The sequence below is a fragment of the Nyctibius grandis genome, chromosome 4, assembly GCF_013368605.1.
Source record: "Nyctibius grandis isolate bNycGra1 chromosome 4, bNycGra1.pri, whole genome shotgun sequence".
In the NCBI taxonomy this organism is placed as follows: Eukaryota; Metazoa; Chordata; class Aves; order Nyctibiiformes; family Nyctibiidae; genus Nyctibius; species Nyctibius grandis.
Genome location: NC_090661.1, coordinates 84,815,872 through 84,838,162, shown reverse-complemented (window position 1 = coordinate 84,838,162; position 22,291 = coordinate 84,815,872). Strand labels below are relative to the sequence as shown.

Genomic DNA, 22,291 nt, shown 5'->3' with positions numbered 1-22,291 from the left:
TGTAAACAAGTCATAACTACTACCATCATCAGATCTGCAACAGAAGAGTACTACCCAAGAGCCAGATTACATATTTTATTGAGTATGGATGCTAAACTAAGCTGCACATCTCTGATGCATCCCCCACCTAGAGTGGTGTGGAAGCACTGGCTGGAATAGGAGTTGTGTAGAAAAGCCAAAGATTCCCCACATGCTTGTACTGGTCCAAACAGGCAGCAACATTCAGCTCTTCTATATGGTAGACATACAGCTCTGTACAAGAGGTAGGTATTTTCACTACAACATTACCTGTTTTTCTGATCCTGTAAATGGAAATGGATATGCCTCAATGAAGGAGCAAGGTACTTCTAGCAGCCTTATTTCCATCAAATTGAACCTACAATAGGTCCATCCTGCACTATAGGTAATGGAATCCTTCTGGTACCCTCACCTCAACCCCAAGTCCTCTCATACACTTTCCAGCCCTGTTTTGATCCATAGTCTTCTGGGAGGTCCCTGACACAGACGTGAATTCACAACAACCCTACTCCTTTGCCACAGCCTCTGTGAGCTCACCCTGCTACCCAGAGCCTACATAATGACAACACTTATATCAATGGAAATCAAGCTTCTCCATTTTCCATCAAAATCAGCCATATGCTTCTTGGTGTCTAGGGCATTGCCTGACTACTCAAAATATGACACACAAATTATCATAGTGTGGGCAGGCAGCTGGGGAGTTGTCACCAAGATGAACATAGCTCATCACTACTTACCAAATATATTGTCTTTTAAGAGACTAGAATTATCTTTAACACATCATTACACCCCTCAAAGAAAAAGACCAATGTACCTCCATTTCTAGGAAATAGGTTCCTTCTCTACGGTGTCTCTTTGATTGCCATTCTAGCTCGTCAATAGAAATGTCAAAAAGCAAATATAACTAAAAAAATGAGTCAGATTTCCTGCACTGCCAATGCAAACACTCCTTAAAATACATTTTAAAAAAAGACTATTATGAGCCTGGTTTGGAAATTATGAGCCAAAACTAATACTGTATTTGGGATTCTCTTCCTTCACCATCTATCAGTTACGCAGCTTGCTTACTGTTTGCATCCTGCCCACTCCAAGCCAGATGAACCAGTTTCACTTCCACACTCACACAGTAACTCCATACTGCAGAGATGAAAAGGGTGACATGATCTTGTCACTGTGTGCACCACACCACCTGCAGCAAGCGGATGGTACTAGCAGACACCTACGCTTGGATGCAAATGCTGATCCTTCACACTACAGCTGAGGGTAACTTACTCTACCACAGCCCATACTCCACCCTTTGCTAGGAGATGGAAGGCAACGAAATTTTGATCAGTCTCAGCGATGTCAATCTGGAACTTCCTATCTCAACAACATTTTGTGTTTCACTGCTGTTGTTTTCCTTAATTATCTGTGTTAAGACAACACAGCCCTGTGAGCAGAAAAAGCATGATGACTGTCTGCACAGAGTAAACAGGAAGTCTCTGTTCCTCATGACTGCGTGGGAGTTACATTTGTCATATGTTATACTTAACCCTGGTATGGGATTTCGGCCCACTTGAGTCATTGTGAAGCTGTACAGTGTGTTGAGAAAGCCTGGGTACTGTTCTAGGGCTTCAGTGAGCGTATTTCAGAGTTATTTTTTCCAATGAGGCTTCTCTTGCATCCCAAATGGCACTATTCTCTTCCTAAGGGAAGCCGCTCACCTTGGAAGCTACTCTGCTAAGCCTAAATCAATGCTAAGTAACAAGTAACTCTCTCCCAGTGCCTACATTCACCTTGGTCATTTGTATAGAGAAGCCCAAAATCCTTTACAGAGAGATTTTAGAGAAAGTGAAACTGAGGCATGGAGAAGTGAAATGAAGTGCTTACGGAGGCCTCAGAAGATCAGTGACTGACCAGTCAATGGCACTGCTTGAACTGCACTGCACTGAATGGCACTGCAAATGTTGTTTACCAATTTTCTCTCTTCCTACTCATAATTTAGCAGGCCTTTCTTGCTGGGGGGCACAGCTAAGGCAAGCAGGGCTGGTCACTCAAAAAATTCTCACTCTATGAATCTATGTAATTAAAGAATTATTCCCCTCTCCACAGAAACTATTAAAACTAGATATTCACACACAACTTCATTAATGAAGAACTAATTGTAACAGACTATATGACATTTGAGTGTACCTGGAAACCTTTAAACTCCAGAAGTACATGAAAGCAAAATGAGGATTATGATTTGCCTCCTTATTTACTCCGTCTAGAATACAAGAGGTATATTAGACTAAATATCAGTCCTCTAGTATTAGTCTGTTGTGTCCACTTGCACTATCTGCTTAGTCCTTAGAAGGACTGTTTAGTCCTTCTGCTGATAGGCTTTTCTTGTGTCTACAATTTCTTTCAGACTTCTAAATCCTTTGCATTTTCTATTCCTCTTGGAGGATAATTAATCTTCTAGATCAATCACAATATCACAGCATCCAGTATTCAAGTATCTTTAGTATTAAGGATAGCTTAGATATTGTGAAAAGATCTTACAGGCTGGTTCTCTTCTGCATCCCACCATTTGTCCTCATCCTCAGTGTAAATTAACAGCTTATTTCAGTTTTGGTAAGTTATAAATATCACAATGATAAAAAGTAAAGTCTAAATAATCAAGATTTTAAAAGTCATGAAAGTGAAAATATATCAAATAAACCAGATGCTATCATTCAGAAAGTAGTGTCAGGTAACAGAGAGGAAGTGGAACTTATTCATGTATTTTCCCTTTTGTTCTAAATGAAGCTTGTGTGAAATCACACTGCATGTGGCTACGGCTTTTCAGACTGATAAGACAAAAGGGAAGAAAGGCCTGACCAAAGCTGGGAGAAGGACAGGCAGAACATTCATACTAAAAGCTCCCTGTCTGAACAAGCATGGTTTTTTAAATGACATTTTAATTGTATTTATCTGGGATTAACTCCCTCAGCAGTGCAAAGAATAATCCCATACAGCTACAAAATCCCAATTTGCACCAAGATCAAGAAGTTTATTTATACATTTAAAATCACTTGTTATCAGAGAAGGGTCTCACGGCAAGATGGTTGACCAAAACACAATCAAGTCTCATACCAAATTTCACAGTTTGGTCCACTTTTTATGGTTAGTATCTGACATTTTTTGCAGCGTACATGGAAATTAACTTTAATCTCCAAAAGTACACGAAAGCAAAATGAGGACTACAATTTGCCTCCTTATTTACTCCAACTGTCCTGACGACAAGAGGCATATTAGACTAAATATCAGACCCCTAGTAGTAGGACTACCTGCTTTAAATATTCCTTCTCCTAATAGCCTTTTCTTTACTATTAAAACCCAGGATTTTGGTGACTATCAGAAACACACAGTTCAGAAACTATCAGAAACAGCACCCCAAAAATCTACTGTGTGATACTTTATACCCCCTTTCCTTTCCTTGGCAGCCAAGATAAATATATTCACTAAACAGTCATGCCAGACAATCATTTTAAATGCTTAAAACAGAAGGTCCACTACCTCCCCAGGAAAGCTGTCTGATGCCAAAACGGTCCCAAGCAGTAGAAAGCATTGCTTGTTTGTTTTATGAACCATCTTATCTCACAAATTCTAGTTCTCTCCCAATTCAGTCACAGACTTTGTTGTCTCACAGCACTCCACGCACAGGAAATGACAGTACCTGAGAATGAACACTGTGCCGGACGCTGTCCATCTACCAGTCCAGTGCCAGACGCTGTCCAGTCTTACCTCTGTCCCTCCTAATTACTCTGTTCTTCCTCCCTGAGCTCCCTCTGCCTTTCTTAAATTATCCTCACCTATCAGTTCTATGTCTAGTGATCATACTTCACATATTTCATGAGGGAAACCTAAAAACACCACCAAAAAGATTAACACTTTGATGTTACTCTATTTATCTTCTCCAAGGACTGCAATGAATTAAAACAAGTTGCAAAATTCGATATCCTACACATCCTTGCCAGGTCCATTTAATTGTAAATTCTGTGGGGAAGGTATTCTCTCTTCCGAAGTTTTGGCACAGCATTTTTTACAATAGAAGCCTAACATGGCTGATGCCTTGAAATACAAATAGCTGACAAAATACAAATAAAAGAGGGGTTTTAAAACACTTGTCAGTTTAGAGAAGGTTGAATACTGTTCAAAGAACAAGTCCCATTTCAGTAGGACATGGACCCTACTTTTCCAGCAATATAAATATCATTTCAGTTTGTTTCAAGAGGTGTGGCACTATTACTACCAAAGGAGTTGCATTCACTTACACTAGGACTTCATTTGTCCAAGCATATTTTTACTTTCTGAGTACATCTAAGTCAGACAAGTCACTTCTGCAGTACAACCTCACAAATTATTAATTCAGTTTCAAACACTTAACTGCATTTCTCTTTATTTTTGTTTGAAAAGCATCCCCACGCAATCCAAAAGTAGCTATAAAACTGACTTAGGCTCTCCCTCATGTACTCACTCTTCATTTTTTGTTTGAAAAAGTAGCTTCTAAATACCTAATTGTGAAAAGTTTCTTCTCTGACTTGCATATACCCCTACTGCAGCCAAGAGAGAAGCAGATATATCAGGTATACTTGCTTCTGAGATGTGGTTCTCCCAGCAATGAAGTAATGCTCCCATCTCAAGAGCAAACAGAATGCTTCTGGTCAGTCACGGACAATATAGTTGTAACAAACTCAAAGGAACAAGACCAGTGCTATTCTGATCATCTCAAAACAAGTGCTCATTAGACAAGGACATGCAGTTAAACCAAATCTAACAAGTCTCCACTAGCAGCAGCACCCTTACATCTGCAATTCTATTATCATCGCTAGATTAAAGGATACAAGCAAACCACTGATCCTTTTTCCTTCTTGTACTGCAGTTTAGAGTGAACTTTGACTTAAACCTTTGCTGTTTGAAAATGATCCTACCACACAAACCAGTTGCAGATAATACTGCAGATTTCATCAACAGTTAACAGTCTGTTTCTTTTGCTTTCAAAGCAAATCTTTTGACATACCTGGGCTCCTAGATTCAGCAGCTCCTGTTGCGGTCAATAACCACATCCAGAGAAATGAGCATTACTGCTTCTGTCCTACTAGGCATCTTGGTGTATGCAGCAGCTCCCACTCTGCTCTTTATAAACTTTGCACTGTGAATCACCTGATTAGCTGCTGCACTTATTTCCTGAGGGAAGCAGAAGTGAAGAGCAAATGAACCGCATGCTCAAGACCCGCCAAGCTCCCAAAGCAACTTGGAACAACTCAGCTTATGCACAAACCTGGCAGGCATTGCATGCTTCTCCCTGGCTCAAGAGTAACCAAGTATTTCCACCCATACCATATTTACAAAGAAAAGGGGAGGGAGGGCAGTTGCTTCATTTTGTTTTTAAATTTAAGGTTTACCAACCTACAACAAGAATACAGCACCACAAAGCTCATGCTCTCTGTGCAACCTGTGCCCAAAGGACAGGTAACAGTTGGAGTCCTTCCTCAAATGCAGTACCCTTAAAATAAATACATTTGAATGCTGAGGTGAATGTTAAGTCCTTGGCCTCTCTAACTAAAACAGTCAGGGCAGCTACTCAGATCAAGGTAAACAAGCACTATAAGCTCACTGACAACATAAAGGAGCCTAGATTAGCTACGAGTTTGTTGTAAGACTACTTCTCGGTTCTCTAGTTGCTTTTTTGTTCTCCCTAATAGCACATTGAAAGGCTTTATAATTGGTTTTTAACGAGAGATGGAGTTCAAAGATTTTTGCACAGGCAATTCAAGTGTTTCCTAAACTGCTTCTCCCCAAGAATTTTATGATGACTTTTATGAGAATCAGTGGGGTCATGGCCTTACAGTGACTGAAATCTGAGGGGATTTTACTGTAGGTGGTTAAAGACATATGTTTTGTGTTAACATCTACTTCACTCAAATGCCTGAAAAAGTATTCAGGAGGAAAACTAACGTTCTCTTCCAGCTAAGCTAGGGCAGTATCCAACCGGAGACTCCAGATGTTTCTGAAGGTAGAAGCAGCAAGTCTTGAAGGGACTGATTTCACTGTTGGATAGGGTTAAGGGCTAAGACAGGACAGTGATTGCCTGTACACTGAAGAGACCTCTCTCAATGCAGTGATGTTTCTGGCATAGAACAGTACCAGAGAATTGTTCTCATCCCTTACTGTGGAAATGTATTTATTGAATGAAAGATTAACAATAGAGGCCGCAGCAAAATCATGGGTTTAGTTCATCCCTTTACAGATTATACCAGGAATTAAGCAGATCTGTCACTTTGCTGCAAACAGAAATATACCTGAGGAAAATACCCCGCTCCAGTCTGTACAGACAGTAGCCTTAAATCGACTAGGTTTTGGAAAGCATTAGCTGAACTAAGTATAATCTACAGGGTGTTTTCCAGGCAGATGAAAGGTCACTACCCACACCCAGGGCAGCTCCAGAGAATGTTGCATTTGGCCACTCTGGTGAGCTCCACTGAGACACCCACGGGTCTGGCTGAGCTCAGTGCTGCACTGACATGGCTGTGAGGCCTCTGGGCAGCTCTGAGCACAGGCTGAGCAAGCTCACACAGTCTGTGAAAGGCTGTGCCAACACATCCACTACTTTTCTGCCTTAGGCCATTCACATATTAGCCAATACTTTCCCAGTTGCAATCTAACCAAAAATGCAGTGGTGAGATGAATGACAGAAATACAGTGACAAAGAAGATAACGTTAATACCAACACAGAGAGAACATCATTGTTTTGCCTTTCCTAATTTGGAAACAAGCCTAAATGTGCTCCATTTCCCCCCTTTTAGTGTCAGTTTAAAATCACAAAATAGAAGGTCATTTGCAGCAGCCCCTCCATGCTGTCTGATCAGAGAGGTTTATTTCCCAGGAGCCTTCCCTGTCCAGTGGTGCCCCCCTCACTAGATGCCGTCAGGACTCAAGCAGCCACACAGTCATTAGTAGATTTCTAATCCACACAGCAGAGGAAGCACCACTTCTCTTTTTCATTCTGCACTAACTGCTGATGGGGCTGAAAGTCCAGAGTTTCAACACGCCCTACTGCTTAATCTTTGCTTCACTGGAGCAAAACAGCTGTAACCAAATTGTCTGTAGTAAAAATAACTCAAGGGGTAAAGACAAGCTAATAGCTGATGTAGTAGGAGACAGTGCCACAACTCCCTTTGTCAGTTTGGGCCGTTTATGTTAACACTCTCTGGCACCATGCCTCCACCTACAAAAATGGAGAGAAAAATCCTTCCTTAGTCCTTTTTCCCCCAATCCTACAGGAAAGAAAAAAGGCATGTCCCCCACATAGTTGCATTTGCACCCAAGTGCAGGGCACCTAGTTCAAGGGAACCCTTGCCTTAGTTTAAGCTTTCTAGAAAGGGCACTAACAACCTCCTGGACTCAGGAGCTAGCTCTAACAACACTAACTGGAAACTGCCATCTGATAGAGGCAGCACTCCTAAGTAAATCATGCACGGCCCAGTGAAGATGAGATGTCCCACCTGAGCTGGACATACAGTGGGCTTCCTGAGGCAAGGATCTGGAGATAACTACAAGGTCCACTTGTCTCACGGCATCAAATAATGTCCCTTATGTCGATTCTTAAACTCCTCTCTTCTTTGCCACTCCAACCTCCACATACAAGTGGAAAACACCCTGTTCCACGCTTTTACAGTAACACCGCCACCCACACCGAGGTATCTTAGTGGTCCAGAATGGCTAGAAGCACAGCACTTCTCCAGCTTGAGGCTGGAGGTCAGCTACTGCAGGTTTCTCCTGAAACCCCACTTGCAGTACATTTCAGTTGCATTAGATTCACCAAATGGGCTGACTGGCTACACCAAGAGCAAACACATCCTCTGGCAATTGCTATGCATTTGCCATCACCCGAGGGGCTGATACTTCAGCCCAACTGCAAACCCAAATGTGATGGAGCTTTGCCAAAAAGCCCATATTTCTCCCTTCAGGCAAGCTTCTCTCCTTGTAGACATAAAAAAATAAAATGCAGCTGATTTTGCTGAGACAATACATTTTTTCTGCTGCCCATTCATAACCTTCAATCTAGAAAAAAAGCTGGTTAAACACATTTCCCTTTCAACATTACAGTGTCTAAAAGTTGAGCTAGCTGCAGGATGGGTTTTTTTCCCCCCACTTTTTGCCTTTCCTGCTGAAATCCAGCTATTTTCTTTCTTTTTTCTTGATAAAAAGAATGCTGATTAAAAAATGTGCATCAAATTGTTGTGGAGTCTCCTCCTCTGGAGATATTCAAAACCCGCCTGGACACGACCCTGTGCAACATGCTCTAGGGGAACCTGCTTTAGCAGGGCGTTGGACTAGACAATCTCCAGAGGTCCCTTCCAACCCTAACCATTCATTCTGTGATTCTGTGAAATCATTTTTAGTTTCTTTAACATCATAAAAGGAAGTGGCTCCATTTTGTCTTCCTCCCTTCTTTGCAATGGCAGAACAGCAGCTGACAGAGAGACTTCAGTGAAAGGCAATGCAAAAATTTAAACCATCTGCTTAACCATCATTTAAACTCATCATTTTTCTCAGCAAACCTTGGAATCTGCAATGAAGGAGGCATTCATCTCCTTCAGTAAATCTTCCCAAAGGAGCGAAAGCAGCAGGCTATGAAGGGCAAAGCCACAGGACTGCAAGCAGCTCAGCTCCTCTCGCTCTGAAGCACACACAGGGGTGGCCTGGGGCGGCAGGGAAGGCCACCCCACATCTTTGGCCAGGTTTTCCCTGGAGGGCAGAGCCCTGGGGAGGTGGGAGGTAAAAGCCAGGTTCTGCTAGTGCTGCCAGACAGCCCGGAACCAAGCCAGGGCCCTTGAGAGGTGGCCTTCCTGCCTGGGCCTGCTGCCCCCCTGCCCGGGCCTGCCGCCCCCAGGCAGCACCACCGCCGCTGAGGAAAATAAGGCAGCACATACTGATGCATGGCCACGCTATGCAAATCATAGGGTAAGTCACATATTTGTACACCTGCACAGATAACTAAACTTCAGCTGTAAATTAAAGGGAGCTCACACTGATGAAGCCGTGAGGCTGGTAGCTGGTAAAGATGTACAGCGTATCTGCAAGGCAAAGTTTCTCTCCCCTTTGCCTGCCAGCACCCCTTGGACCTGAGCACTCTTAGTCTGGATCCTGAGGTCTAGTTACAGCTCTGACTACTCTGACTCTATGACTGATGGGCTGTAAGAAGATGGGGCAGTTTGCAGTGTTGATGCTGGAGTCAAGCTCCTAACTTATCTCAGGAAAAGGACCCATTTCCTTCCCCCAGCATTTCTGCCTGAGCAAGGCCGGGCAGCCTGCAACCCATCTTCTGTGCCTCCTGGCATCCAGCCTGCAACCTTGGTGCCGGTAAGGTCTGATCAGCAGTCACAATGTTACATGATAAGGATAATTTGTCACATGAAATTCTGCTATTTCAAAACGTTTCATTAGAAATTGGAACAAATTCCTTCCATAAAAAAAAAATCTGTTGTTTTTTTCCAGTGCTTTTGTTACTTAAATAGGAACGAACCACGGTATATCCACAGCCTGCATCTTAGTGGTCAGACTGATGCAGTGGTTTTCAGCCTTTTCCAATCTGTGCAATCCTGAAGCAGTTTCCTATGAACCCTTACACAGCAAGCGTAATTCTGCTGCTTGACAGCCCCCTGCTTTGCTCATCTTTTGTGGCTCATTTAAAAGTAGTCATGATATGTGGAGGGGGGGAAATCACTGGACTATATAATCACAGAAATACCCTCAATAATTTTAAACTAGATTTTAAAAAAATTCTGTGCATAACTAAATGCCACCAAAATTATTCCTGTTAGTAAAACAATATCAGCTTTTAAAAACACATGAAAAAAGAAGCCACATTTGAAAACTGGTTGTAACAAAAGTGAAAACATTCTCATTTGGAAGTGTCAGAACCAAAAATCTTGATCAAATAAACAATCTTTTTTTTTTTTTTTTTTCAGAAGAAAAGAACAGTTCCTCTGGGAAGCTGTTATTTTGATTAAATGCAATCTACTGACTAGAAAAATGTTGTGCAGGAAAAATTTTAAGGCAGCTTGACTGAACACGTGATCTCCACACTAGAAGGCATGTTAGTCTAATGAGATTGAGGAAGTTGAAAGACTAATGCAAAATATAATGGCATACCATTTCTCCCCCCTCTTGTACCTCAGATTAACTTTCTACTACAGGATACACAAGAATTCATTGTTTTCATTATCAACTCAAAAGTTGTCGAATGAAAGGATCATGATACAGAAGTTCTGTAGGAAAATTTTAAAAATATTTACAAAACAGAAAGGTAGACTTCAACACATAGCACTTACAAGAAAATACCACTCTCAGACACATTCTCAGACAAAAGCACAAGATATAATTACATAAACACATATGGACCAAGAGCTATTTTCTTGGAAGATTTACTCTTTTCACTCTCTGCAGAAGCAGCACCAAAACCTCTGCAGACAACACCACTTTCTGCAGTCTCAGAAATTGGTGCTAGTTCCTGCTTAAGACCCCTCTTTGCTTTCTGCAAGGATATTGTGTAGCTTGCACAGCCTGCAGCAACTCTCAATGTCATCTTAGAGGAAATAGGGAGCCTGAAGTTCAGGCTACACAAATTAAGCAAAATCCTTACAACACAAGTATGAGAGCATACATTTTTCTCTCTCTGATGTGTCCCCACTAACTACTATTATTTTTCCTTTTGCAGATCCCGAGTCTATTTATAAACTCCTGCTCCTGTGACCTTGCTCTCCTATAAGCTGCACTCACAGAGAGACTCAGCATGTACCCAGGAAGGCTCCTTTCCCACAGTGATAATTACTCAGGTACCTTCAAATAGCTAATAAGCATGCTTAACAAGCTGTCACAATGTATTCATTGATAAGCCTGAATATTCTTCTAGCTTTCTGAACTAGACTCATGTATCTTCTCCTCTCTTTAATTGCTTATTTACAGGACTTATACTCAATTGCATTTGGTTGCTAGCTTTTGCCATGTCATACAGAATTCTGGACAGAAGGAATGGGGACAAACTGATGAAAGCAGTGGTTTTGCTGCCTGGTATGCTCTGGTTTAAAAAACAATTTTTGAAGCTGAGTAGCTTCCCTGGAGACTGTGGCTTCCTTTTTTCCTAGGAAAGGACTGCTTTTAGGGTATTCAGATAACTCTGTTCTAGGCTGGTAAATGATAAGAAAAATATCCTCAATTTCTACTTAATTTATAGCCAGATTCTACATTAGTGTTTTCTTCTGTGCTAGGAACTTGACCTATAAGGATACACAAACTTGCTGCTCAGCAGAGAGGTAATATTAGACTTGAAATTAAACCCCAGCGCTAAACACGTATAAATACTTTGTTAAAGCAGCAAAGTAGAGCAACAAGAAATTAGTCATTGACTGCATGATCATTTTTGAGCTCAGTGTATTCAGCAGAACTTGAAAGCAGTGCTTTCACATTTGAAGCAGAGGCTGCTACCACATGGAGCAAAGGAGGAACTGGTAAAAGAATGCAGTAGTTACCTTGCAGGGAGGCTCACCACAAGAGGGAAGTGCAACAGGCTCTTCAGCGGCTGTGTGTCAGATGAGAGTCCCTTTTGCTCTAATCCCTTTCCAGGGCTGGAGAGCAGTGGCTCAGAGCTGACAAACCAGCAAATTCCTTCTGGAAGGCTGCATGTTACGATGCCAGCTCAGACACAGGGTCTCTAGGGCTGTCTCTGCCTGGAAGAATTACCTCTCAGTCTTCACACGAAGGCCTAAGAAGGCTTATTCAGCAATAAGAGTTGTTAAGCTGTCTAAAAAACTGACACCAGTCATGAGGTGAAGCTTAAATAACTGTTATGTATCTCAGTCCGTCAGTCACTACACAATGCTTAGAGGAATGTGCAGATACCTCTAACTTGAAGGAAACAGAAGTCTACCTTGTAAAAGACTGGGACCAACATACATTCAGAATGTAATCTGCAAGGTTTGTCCTCTTCATGCCAACTATGTAGCAACAAACTAGTACCAGAATCTGTGTTCAGGCCATTGGCAGATTTGCCAGTGCAAAAAAATTGGTCAAAGTCAGTCCCATGGCTTGTGTTCTATTCTGCACAACTGGAGGAGTAGCTCAGAGATGGGATCCATCTTAAAAGCCATCCTAAATGCACAAATGATGAATGTATGACTAAATACTTAATGTAGATATGCCAGGCTCTAGTGGTATTTTTATTTCTATTTAAGTTCTTATCCTTTTTCATTTCCATTAAACTTTGCGTTTCTATTTTTATTTCATGTTTTTTTCTCTATGGAGATGAGAATAAAGATAAAAAATTCACACAGCCAACCTTTGCCCAATACAGGCACTCCTGCTAGAGATATTCAGAGCGCTTCCTTTCCCATGCACCTATTTTGTTCATACAGACCATAAATATGAAACTATGTCTTTCAGCCTTTTAGCCTCTGCCCCAAGTCCAGACATTACCTGGTGTGTGGGTCTCGGCGGTAATACGTGCAGTCTTCATTCTGAGCATCTTTTGTGTTGGCACCTTCCCCTCCAAGCGTCACCAGGTCGCAGTACGACAGAAGGGCTTTCAAGGTCTGCTGTTACGTGAGGCAGCAGAATTCATACATAGCTGCAGGTACACAGTTTATTTTCATATTATAATTGCAGCTTCCATTTCTTTTCCTCAGTCCATCTTAAATAACGAGACAGGAGAGCATCACAGCACAAAATATAACAACTTTACTTTCCTGTTTATTTACTTTCAGCAATTTGAGCATTTATTGGATTACAGTTTCATACTCCCACCAGCCTCTGGAATGGACAGGTTTCGGCTGGGCATCCAGCAGAGAAGCCACTTGGAAAACAGTGGTCTCCTTTGAGCCTCTCACTCGAGGGCAACAGATTATAAAGGTGTCAGCATGTAGCAGAGCAGATAAAAGATTGCAAATGAAGAATGGACCTTTGAGGGGAAGCTAATCACTTGTAAATTTGGTCAGCTTTGGCAAAGAAAAAAAAGTAATTTTTAATAGGAGAGGGCTTTTTCAATGCTTTCAAAATTAAACTAGTTGATGTTTTATTTTGAAAAAGCATTTTTCATTTAAAAATTGAACAAAAAATATTAGTAAGGCTAAATAAAGCATAACATAAAACAGAATATCCTGAGACAAATGTAATTTGTGAGGCGTTCATAATTTTTAGAGGGTTATTTGGCTGTTTTTAAACAAAAGAGTCCTATTCATACAACTTTAATAAACAGTTCAGTTCTGTCTCTGTAAATCCAGTAACGTAGGGCTTTTCAGTACATGTTTTTTTCCCCAAGCTGTAAATTCCCTGCAGGAACACAAGCTTAGAAACTGCCTTGCTAAGGATTTAGAACCATGGGGATTTTTTGGTGCTACAAATTTCTAATTTTCAAATGAAGTATCTCTATGCAGGCTCATTACATTGCATATTAATACTAGGGAAGGGAAAGGGAAGACATATTTGTCATCTTCCAATAAACAGGTAGCCTTGTAAACAAGACGCTGATTACCAAAATTAAAATCACTTTTACTAGATTATATCTGCTCTAAACTGAATGATGATTTTAAAATACTATGATCCCTAAATGAGTTTTTTCCCTCATGGAAAAGCTAACATAATTATTTAAAAAACAAAAACGTTTTTCACATTTTTCTGTTACACTTTGATCCAAAAATATTTACAGGAAGAAATTTTCAGGTCACATCTTTGTTTAATAAGTAATATTACTTATATTAACCCTATTTCATTGGCATTTTTCCATACATCTTGAAAAGTTTCTCGCAGAGGTCAGTATTACAATCTCCATTTTGCAGGCTGGAAACAGTGACATTAAGAATTGAAGTGACATACTCAGGGCCACATTGCCAGCCAGTGGCAGAGCCACTGCTATTAACTGGGCCTCCAAAACCCAAGCCCAGAAGTAATTAATAATTACAACTCTATTTTAATTTCATTATTTTCTCCCCCTCTGCTCAAAATGATTTCAAACAGAAGAAAAATGGGTCAGTGTTAAAATAACATCACATTTGAAATTTTTATCTCCCTTCATTTTTCACCTAGCCTCCAGTTTTCACCCTAGTTTCATTTTGAATCAGATCTGCCTGCTAAATGACTATATTTTTCCCTGAGACAACAGGAGGAGATATGTTCCTGAGGATGACAGCCTCAGTCCCCAGTGTCTAAAATATGCATGCACAGCTCCTTGGTTCCTGCCACTAAAAGAAAAAGAAAAATCCATTCTGCAGAGACAGCATTTAAGTTTTAAATAATGCATTTCTGTATCTCTTCTCTGAATCAAGGACCTCATTTCTTCTAGGCCTATGGAAGACAGATAGGATAAGCAATTGCCCAGGTTACTGCATTTTAATGCAGCTTATTCATGAAGTCCTGCAGCTCCTGACAACGATATACTGCTGTCACTGTTCTCAAAGGTGCAGAGAAGGTCTGGGGGCGTACAGGAACAGATGAACAAGAGAAACAAATCAGTAGTCTCTCCAGGCTTTGACATCCTACCTGTCCTAGGAATGTCAGAGAAACTCAGACAAATTTTGTTGGGAGATCTGAGTATGAGCAGACTGCTGTCAAGATACAACTAGTGGCATAACTCTGTAGATAATACAATTAGAATTGAAGACCTGGGCTGGACAGCACAGTTAACTAGCACTTGGTCATGTAACTTCCTTTGAAGTTTGAGGCCCTGTGCTTTGCTTACATAATGCAAAATCCAAACAATGTGAACTACTCCAATAAATTCTGATCCAGCAGGTCAGTTAATCATGTGTTTTGATGTGAAGCATGTGAGTAGTCTCTCATGGTTCAAGTTAAGCCTTTAAATGCTTTTCTGTATTGGAATCAGGAAATTAAGTTCAGGGAAAATCAGAATTAATTTCATAGAGCATTTCTGAGAGAAGAATCATCCATTTGAAAGAAGCAATGATGAATAGAAGACCTTCAGCTGCTATTTCCCCAATTTGACTGGTTTGATTGCAGTAGCAGCTCTGTTAGACCTGCGATGATCTGAAGGTGATAGTGAGGCAAGTTTGAGAAAGTAGCATTTTGTTAGATCAACAGGTATAGCAGCAGCAAACAGGCTTTCAGACAGACTCACAGAAATACTAGACAGAAGGGGCCTCTGGAGGTTACTTAGGCCAGCCTTCTGTTTAGAGCAGAGCTAGCACCAAAACCAGGCTAATCTAGCCATCTTGGAAACCTCTGAAGACAGATCTCACCTGCTCTGTATCTGCCCCAGTGCTGCACAACCCTCCTGGTGAAAAAGTTTTTCCTAGGCTCCAATCTGAGTTTAAGCTGAAACTTGAGGGCATTGCTTTTTGTTTTAGCGTCTACCACTACGAAGAAGTGCTTGGTTTCATACCCTATGAAACTGTCCTTTAACTAGTTGTGCATGGCTATTAGATCCCCTGTTAACCTCTTTGCCAGATTAAGCAACTCCCTCAACCCTTCCTTGTAGGGGATGTGCCCTAGTCCTCAACCATCTGAGCAGCCATTATTCAGATGTGAATCAGATTTCAAGCCAAGTACAATTTGGAAAAAATTTTTTTGTATTTACCTTAATTATGTTACTCAGTATTTTATCTGTCTATGAGACACAAGTTTCAGTGTCATTGCCATTCTATTGCAGATTAGAAAATATCTACTAGATCTTGTATGGAGCAGAAACAAATAATTTAAAGTCTCTGATCTGCCCTGGGGTGTCTCAGGGAGACAGGGAGGTTGTAGAGTCTCCTCCTCTGGAAATGTTCAAAACCCACCTGGATGAGACCCTGTGCAATGTGCTGTAGGTGAACCTGCTTTAGCAGGGGGTTGGACTAGGTGATCTCCAGAGGTCCCTTCCAACCCTAACCATTCTGTGATTCTGTCTCCAGTAGGTATTGCAAAGGTAAGAAGATTTCTGTCTGCCTCATTAATAAAGCTGTCATCTAGGTACAAATTTAAGACAGGCACTGGTTATCCACATAACTAGTATCCATCCTGTATGTAATTTATCTCCTTACCCTGGGAAAGGCAAATGAGATGGAATACTTGGAGCCAACCTGTCTCAGTAATCCTATGTTTGCCTTCATTACTGAAGAAGGCTTTGCTTGCAGGCACATTTAGGAATACTGCAATAGCAAGAGCATTTCTAATGTTATATAGGGCATATAATCTCCATTCCTGGAGTTGCCCTTGGTGTAGTAAGTATGATACCACAAAGACTAGTACAGAACAGAAAATATATAAAATTAAATAAGAACATGCTTCCTCTCACTGTTTATAAAGCTTAGAGAAGTCTAAAATCTGGATTTGTAAGAGATTTGTTGTTTTTAAGAAAGTTTTTACATTCATAATCTAAGTCTTGCCTGCCTCCAATGTATGAAAATGCATCATAAAAAGCTGGAAATCTTTATCAAATCATTCAGAATTGTCTAGGCTTTATTTGGTCACCTCTTCAATTGCACTGCTTAATAACTTCTTGGAAGTCAGAAATTTCTGTTAAAGATTTTGATTCTCATTAGTATAGTGCACACCCTTGATATAGTCAGAGATCACTGTTTATAGCAAAACCAGAAAGGGCACATCAATATCTTTGACGTTTGTCAAGTATAAACAAAAAGAGAGAAAGAAAATACCAAGTCAGGCTTTCTTTATCCGCTGTGAAGAATAACATACAATTCTCGAAGTGCTTTTACAGGTTACTTAAGTAAAATACCTATTCTTCTTACTCACAGGAGACTCTTCTGAATAAAGTAAAATGATTTTCAGGTATTTGCTACAGTAGGAGAGATCTTACAGGGATAGATGTACACTTTGTGTATGTTCATCACTGCAGAGGAGAAAAAAACTAAAGCCATCTTTGGCTGCCAGCAGTATCTCTGCTTTGTAAATTTCTTGCCCAGCTGAAGTCTATGACAGGTGTATTATAGCCTTCTGTCAAGCTGTAGCTGCTCTCTAGAGATTCACTCTTACATCCTGAAATGAAAGATGAATTATTCCTGACCTATTTTTGGAACATGACTAGATGGGAAGGAACAGTGACTGTAAAAGAATGATAAAGATACCCAGAAATTGCCTAGTTTAACTCTGCAAAACATTCAGAATTATTCTTGTTTACAGTCTCCACCTTACCCCACATTCCTGAATAATTCCATGAGATCATAGTTCTGTCCTCTCTTAGTAATCCTGATGCATTTGGCAAATTTACTGCCTCCTCCGGGAAGTGTTACCTCTGGGAAACCCAAGACACCATTAGGCTTATGCATTTTCTTAATTTTCAGCCAAACCTAAAGAAATTGCTCCATTTCTTATCTCTTGGCCTTAGATAATCCCTGAACTGAAGTTTTTCCTGAACTATTAATTTTTCTCAAAAATACCTTTGAGCTTCCAGTTGTTTCCAGAGCTGCTCTAGAACATCTGCACAGCCTTCTCCATCCTGCATCATCAGTTTACCTGATACTAAAGAGGTCATCTCAGAAGAACAAAGGAATTCTCTCTTCATGGTCTGAATATTTCTTGCTATATCTCCTAAGACTGCCTGTAAAACCATTGATTACTGGCAGCTGAAAGACCAGTGGCCCTTTTCACGTGGAAAACCAGATGGTATCATCATCAAGAGGTTTGAACTGGTGATCACTTAGCCTGGAAGCAACAGTCATACCAAACTGAAATTCCTTCTGGTCATTAGATGCTTGAAACGTGGTCAATTTACTGCCCAATCTTCTTCAGCAGAATTCCCACAGTTCCTGTATGCATAATTATTCTAGCTTGCCTTGCAGAGGCAATGCTGCTGCAGTTACTGATCTCAAAATGTACACCATGGTCCTTCTTGTTTCTTTGGACCCTTTTCCATCAACCCCATTTTATACCATATAATAACAGATTGTAACCAAAGTTGCAGTCTAAATAAGCTGGATCTGTATTTCAATGGTGCCAAAGTCCAGGGTGATTAGATCTTGGGCTTTGATCCAGACCCATCTTGCTGGTAAGTAAAGAAAATATATCAATCAGCAAGTTATAACAAGTCCTTGGTCTACATATGGAAGCAGAAGTTGAGGAGGAGGAAAAAAGGATATGCTGTGTAATAATTGGTAGGTGACAGCATGCTGTGTGTGCAGCCTGGGGAAACAGAGATCCCTTCAATGCCCCCCACACAAATTCAGCAATTTCACTAGCCCACGCACTCTTCTGTCTCAGGCACCCAACATGTTTCATAGCCTCCAGCCATCAGCCTTGGCGCCAATAGATGAATCATATCTTCTGTGAGTGTCCCTGCTGCAGTAACTTGTTATCATCCTCTGCATTTAGATAGCACTTGCCAATCCCAGGTCTCAAAACACCACATAGAGGTGGATGGGACCTGGGACTGAATATCTTGCTTGTGATCATGGGAAACCAGTTGGCATTAAGGCTAGAGGCCATACCTCCCCACTCTCCTTAAGTTTTGTAATCCCTAGGCTGCATCACCTTCCTTAATTTTGCGTGCTTAGCAATCAATGGTAAACACTTGTGATATACAGAAAAGTTTTTCCACATTCCAAACAGGCAGCAGATAGTTAACAAGTACATTTCTTTTTAGACTCACTTAAGAGACAGATAGTAGCACTTCTCTAGTCTTCTAGTTAATCAATCAGCTGATGTCTATTTTCTAGTCTTGTAGATGCTTAGTGCTCTATGATAGACTGCCATTCTGAATTTAGACAAGGAGAGAGATATACCCATGAGAGCAGTGGTTTCCAACAGCTGGTACACCTATACATTGATATCTCAAGCCATCAGGAATGCCCCTCTTGCCTCAGATCTGCCAGTCATGAAAGTTTTATTGCCTACAGCCCAGCAGCTTCCTAAGTCTCTGAGAAGCCTGCTAAATTGAGCTACCTTTAGCCTAGCTCTGGAATAGTATGACCAGCAATGGCCATTTGTTCCCTCAGGAAAAGGGAGGGACAGCACAACAGAGTAGGGCACAGTCCCCACAGTACCTGAGTGAGGTAAGGAAGAAAAACTTAGAAACAATAGTCAGGTTCAACCAGGAGTCCAGATCACCAAACACATTCATGGTTATGAAGCAGGTCTAGGGTCAAGCCAGAAAAACCACCCACATCTCATAGACAGAATTAGTTTGGATGAAAGTTACCAGTATCAGACATAATCCAGTAACTAATAGGTAGATCCACAGCAACAAGGCAGATACAAGGTCAAGCTGACAGTCCAGACCCACACATCAGTATAGGTGAGCTAGGGATCAATATTCCTACAAGCTAGCTCAGGTTAGAAGTAAAGCCCCAAGCCTGGGCTTAAATGGAGCTCCTGGGCCTATGGGCAGAGGGTATGGGTGGTGGCCAGGTGAGACTGGTCAGGGCTGTTAAGGCTATTAAAGCACTTAAGGGCCACGACATAAGTTTTTGTAGTCTTTGTAGAGTGTGCTTAGGCGCAAGAATAATTATGTTGCTCACTGTGATCCCACTGCAACTCCTTTTGTACCTTTAGGAAAGAATTTTTTTGGTATCATAACCCTAGGCTTCAATAGCAAGGACACAGGTGAGTCATGTTCTGAAGCAGCAGGCAGGTATTACTCAGAATTGCTGGTGTAAGGACTCAGTCTGAGGCTGAGCACACAACTTCAGGTACTCCCAAGCAGGGGAGCCTCCCCAGATGCCTTTTTTGGCATTTCTGTCAAAATTCTCTCATCAGGGTATTTTCAAACTTCCCTTAAGAATACCTTTGCTAGCTGAGAGGGGAGAACTGGTGTGACAAAACTGTATCTCTGTTTTCCTCAGTTGTACCACCCCTGTAACTACCAGGTTTTATTTAGCAACGAAATATGGGGATAAACCAGTATCCCTTTTTTCTACTATGTGACTGCATATTCAGGGAGGGACCTGATGCAAACACAGTGAAAGTAAAACTTTCACAAATTATTCCTTCATTCTTCACATCTTTTTGTTGTCCCAGTTATGCTGCTCAGTGTAAGTAGTTCAGCACACAAGCTTCAGGGATTCAATATCCCCATAGGGTCTGGTTCCTTCTAGACACTTGCTAGGCTACCCTTCTATTGGACCTATTCTCAGCGTTTCTTTCAGGAAGTATTTAAATTGTCAGAGCAAAGCACTGCAGCCAGCATGAGACCAATCGCTTGTTTTTTTCTCTCTCAGCTGGCATTTTTTAATAGCTTTTTTCCCCCCTCTGACAAATAGTTTATTTACCCCAAAGCATACATCTTAGAAAATCAGGTCTGAATTTATTGTGTTTAAGCTGGGGAAAAAAAATAGAAAATTTCCAGTGTTTTAAAAATTATTTAAATGATGTCTCTGTTTTGAAAATTGCTTTAAGAAGGGCTGAAAATGTTTAAGTCAAAGCAAAACATTTCAAACAGGATCAAACTGAATATTTCTGTTTACACTGAGTACTTTTTTTATTTAACCAAAAAAACCTTCAAAGTTAGCATTTAGTGTTGAACTTGGCTGTTATTTGTTTGAATGTTTTCATTTTACCCATGAACATGGTAATCAATTATTTATATAGGTCCCTATATAATGTCTTTCCCCAGAGGGGAAACCAAGCTTTCACGGGAAGAGACTTAGCAGGATGAAGTGTCCCACGTTTCCCATGAGGTTGAAAGTTCAGTTAACTTTATCTCTCATCTTGTTTTACTGTACACACCTTTTGGCTTCCTGTACAAACTGCAAAATTATGTGTATAAACAGCATCAAGGCAGACAAGAAATGCTAAAAATATGGAGAGAGAGAAAGAGTTCTGTTAAACGGTTGGTAGGAATGACTTTTTGATCCAGGGACTGAGGCGGGGCAGAAAGGCAGAAACATAACTTCCCTCTGCAGATGCTTTTGGTGGTTATCCACAGTATCAGGACACTTGCTAAGCTTGATGGGCAAAGGATCACCAGTTAGCTACTCTTCACTGTGCTGAAGCCCGGCTAATACAGATAATTAGTGGGGAGATAACTGCAGGAGCCTGGGTATTCAAAACAGAGACAACAGTTCAGATCCCACTTCCAGCCTCATTTACAGGTGTATAAATCTGAGACGGCCACCATGAACTCAAAGATTTACAATCTCTTCTAAGCAGCTGGTTCCACCAGCAGCTAAAGGTCCAAAACATGTCAGCCATTGCTCCAGCCTGAGAAGTACAGCCTCTGTAAAGTGCCAGGAAACCTCTTCCACCGTTGGAGATATGACTTGATGGCCAGTATTCAGTATCCAAGATATGATGGATTTTCCTGTCAGAGGAGGAACCTGCCAATCTCAGATGCTTTTTGTCAGTACAACTCAGCAATACAAACCTGCAGGGTGATACTGCAGGGCATGCACACTGCCAGGGAAATATTTACCCCCCTTTTCTACACTGCAGAAGGACCTGCTAGGTACATGGGGATGGTGAGAAAGGAGGTTGTGCTAAGAGCAGCCCAAGGGCAGGATGTGTCAATTACTCAGATTCAATTTTCATCCAAGTATCTATTTATAGTTTACAGATACTGTTTAATAGTATCTAACTATTTCATCAAATGTTTGTCCTTTCTTCCCCTCTTACTGACTGCAGACTTTGCTTCACCCCCAGGGAGGGGTGACAGAGAGCTTAGTGAGAAGTACAAACAAAAATCATGGGTGCTAAGATGGAGTGATGGCATTCTGCTGTGCCCGTCCTGCCAGACTGTCAGTGCAGGCAAGAGCGATTTTTCTTCCTTGCAGAGAGCAGCAGGTCGTTTCTGTATGAGCTCCCCGGCTGTCACCAGAGTACCTCCCCAGGAGGGACGCAGGGCTCAGCAGGCAGCCCGGCGCGCCGCTGCCCTCTGGACTAGCGCACCTGTTATTTCTTCTAACGCACAACCTCATCAGATGCACAAGCTTCTCGGCGTGTACGTTGTGCCCTTTCCCTCCCACCACCCCTGGCTCGGGCTTGGAAAGATTCAGCTCCTGATCTGATCCTTGTGGAGTCAAAGCGTCTGTTGAGTGTGACCGGAGGAAGATGCAGAGAGGGAGTGCGGGATCAGCGCTGCTCCCTAAAGAGGCATATTAATAACTGATGCATGGCCAATTAGGAGAAGGAGCCACGTCCAGCCCTCGTGTCTGCGTGGTAGTGATTTATCGACAGTAATTACCGAGGCACTTAATGCCTAGTTTGGATGGGAATTAATTCGAGGCTGGATAAATAATGCATTAGGGTTTATTTAGCCCCATGTGAAGCGTCGCCCCCGAGCCAGAGCTGGAAGCGGAGAGAAGCGGCGTTGGAGCGGAGAGGGGCG

The 22,291-nt window shown here is 41.5% G+C and overlaps 2 protein-coding genes across 2 annotated transcripts in view; one reads left to right on the top strand and one right to left on the bottom strand.

The window, feature by feature from the left end:
* The window catches only part of WDFY4 (WDFY family member 4), a 143,326-nt gene extending 138,208 nt beyond the window's left edge, over positions 1-5,118 (bottom strand). Inside the window, exon 1 of the mRNA XM_068398245.1 lies at positions 5,042-5,118. The gene's annotated coding sequence lies outside the window, so the exon portion shown is untranslated. The remainder of the gene's footprint in view (positions 1-5,041) is intronic.
* Positions 5,119-10,808: 5,690 nt separating this feature from the next.
* The window catches only part of ARHGAP22 (Rho GTPase activating protein 22), a 181,369-nt gene continuing 169,886 nt past the window's right edge, over positions 10,809-22,291 (top strand). Inside the window, exon 1 of the mRNA XM_068398747.1 lies at positions 10,809-10,862. Within this exon, the coding sequence (XP_068254848.1) occupies positions 10,820-10,862 (43 nt within the window). The 5' untranslated portion in view covers positions 10,809-10,819. The remainder of the gene's footprint in view (positions 10,863-22,291) is intronic.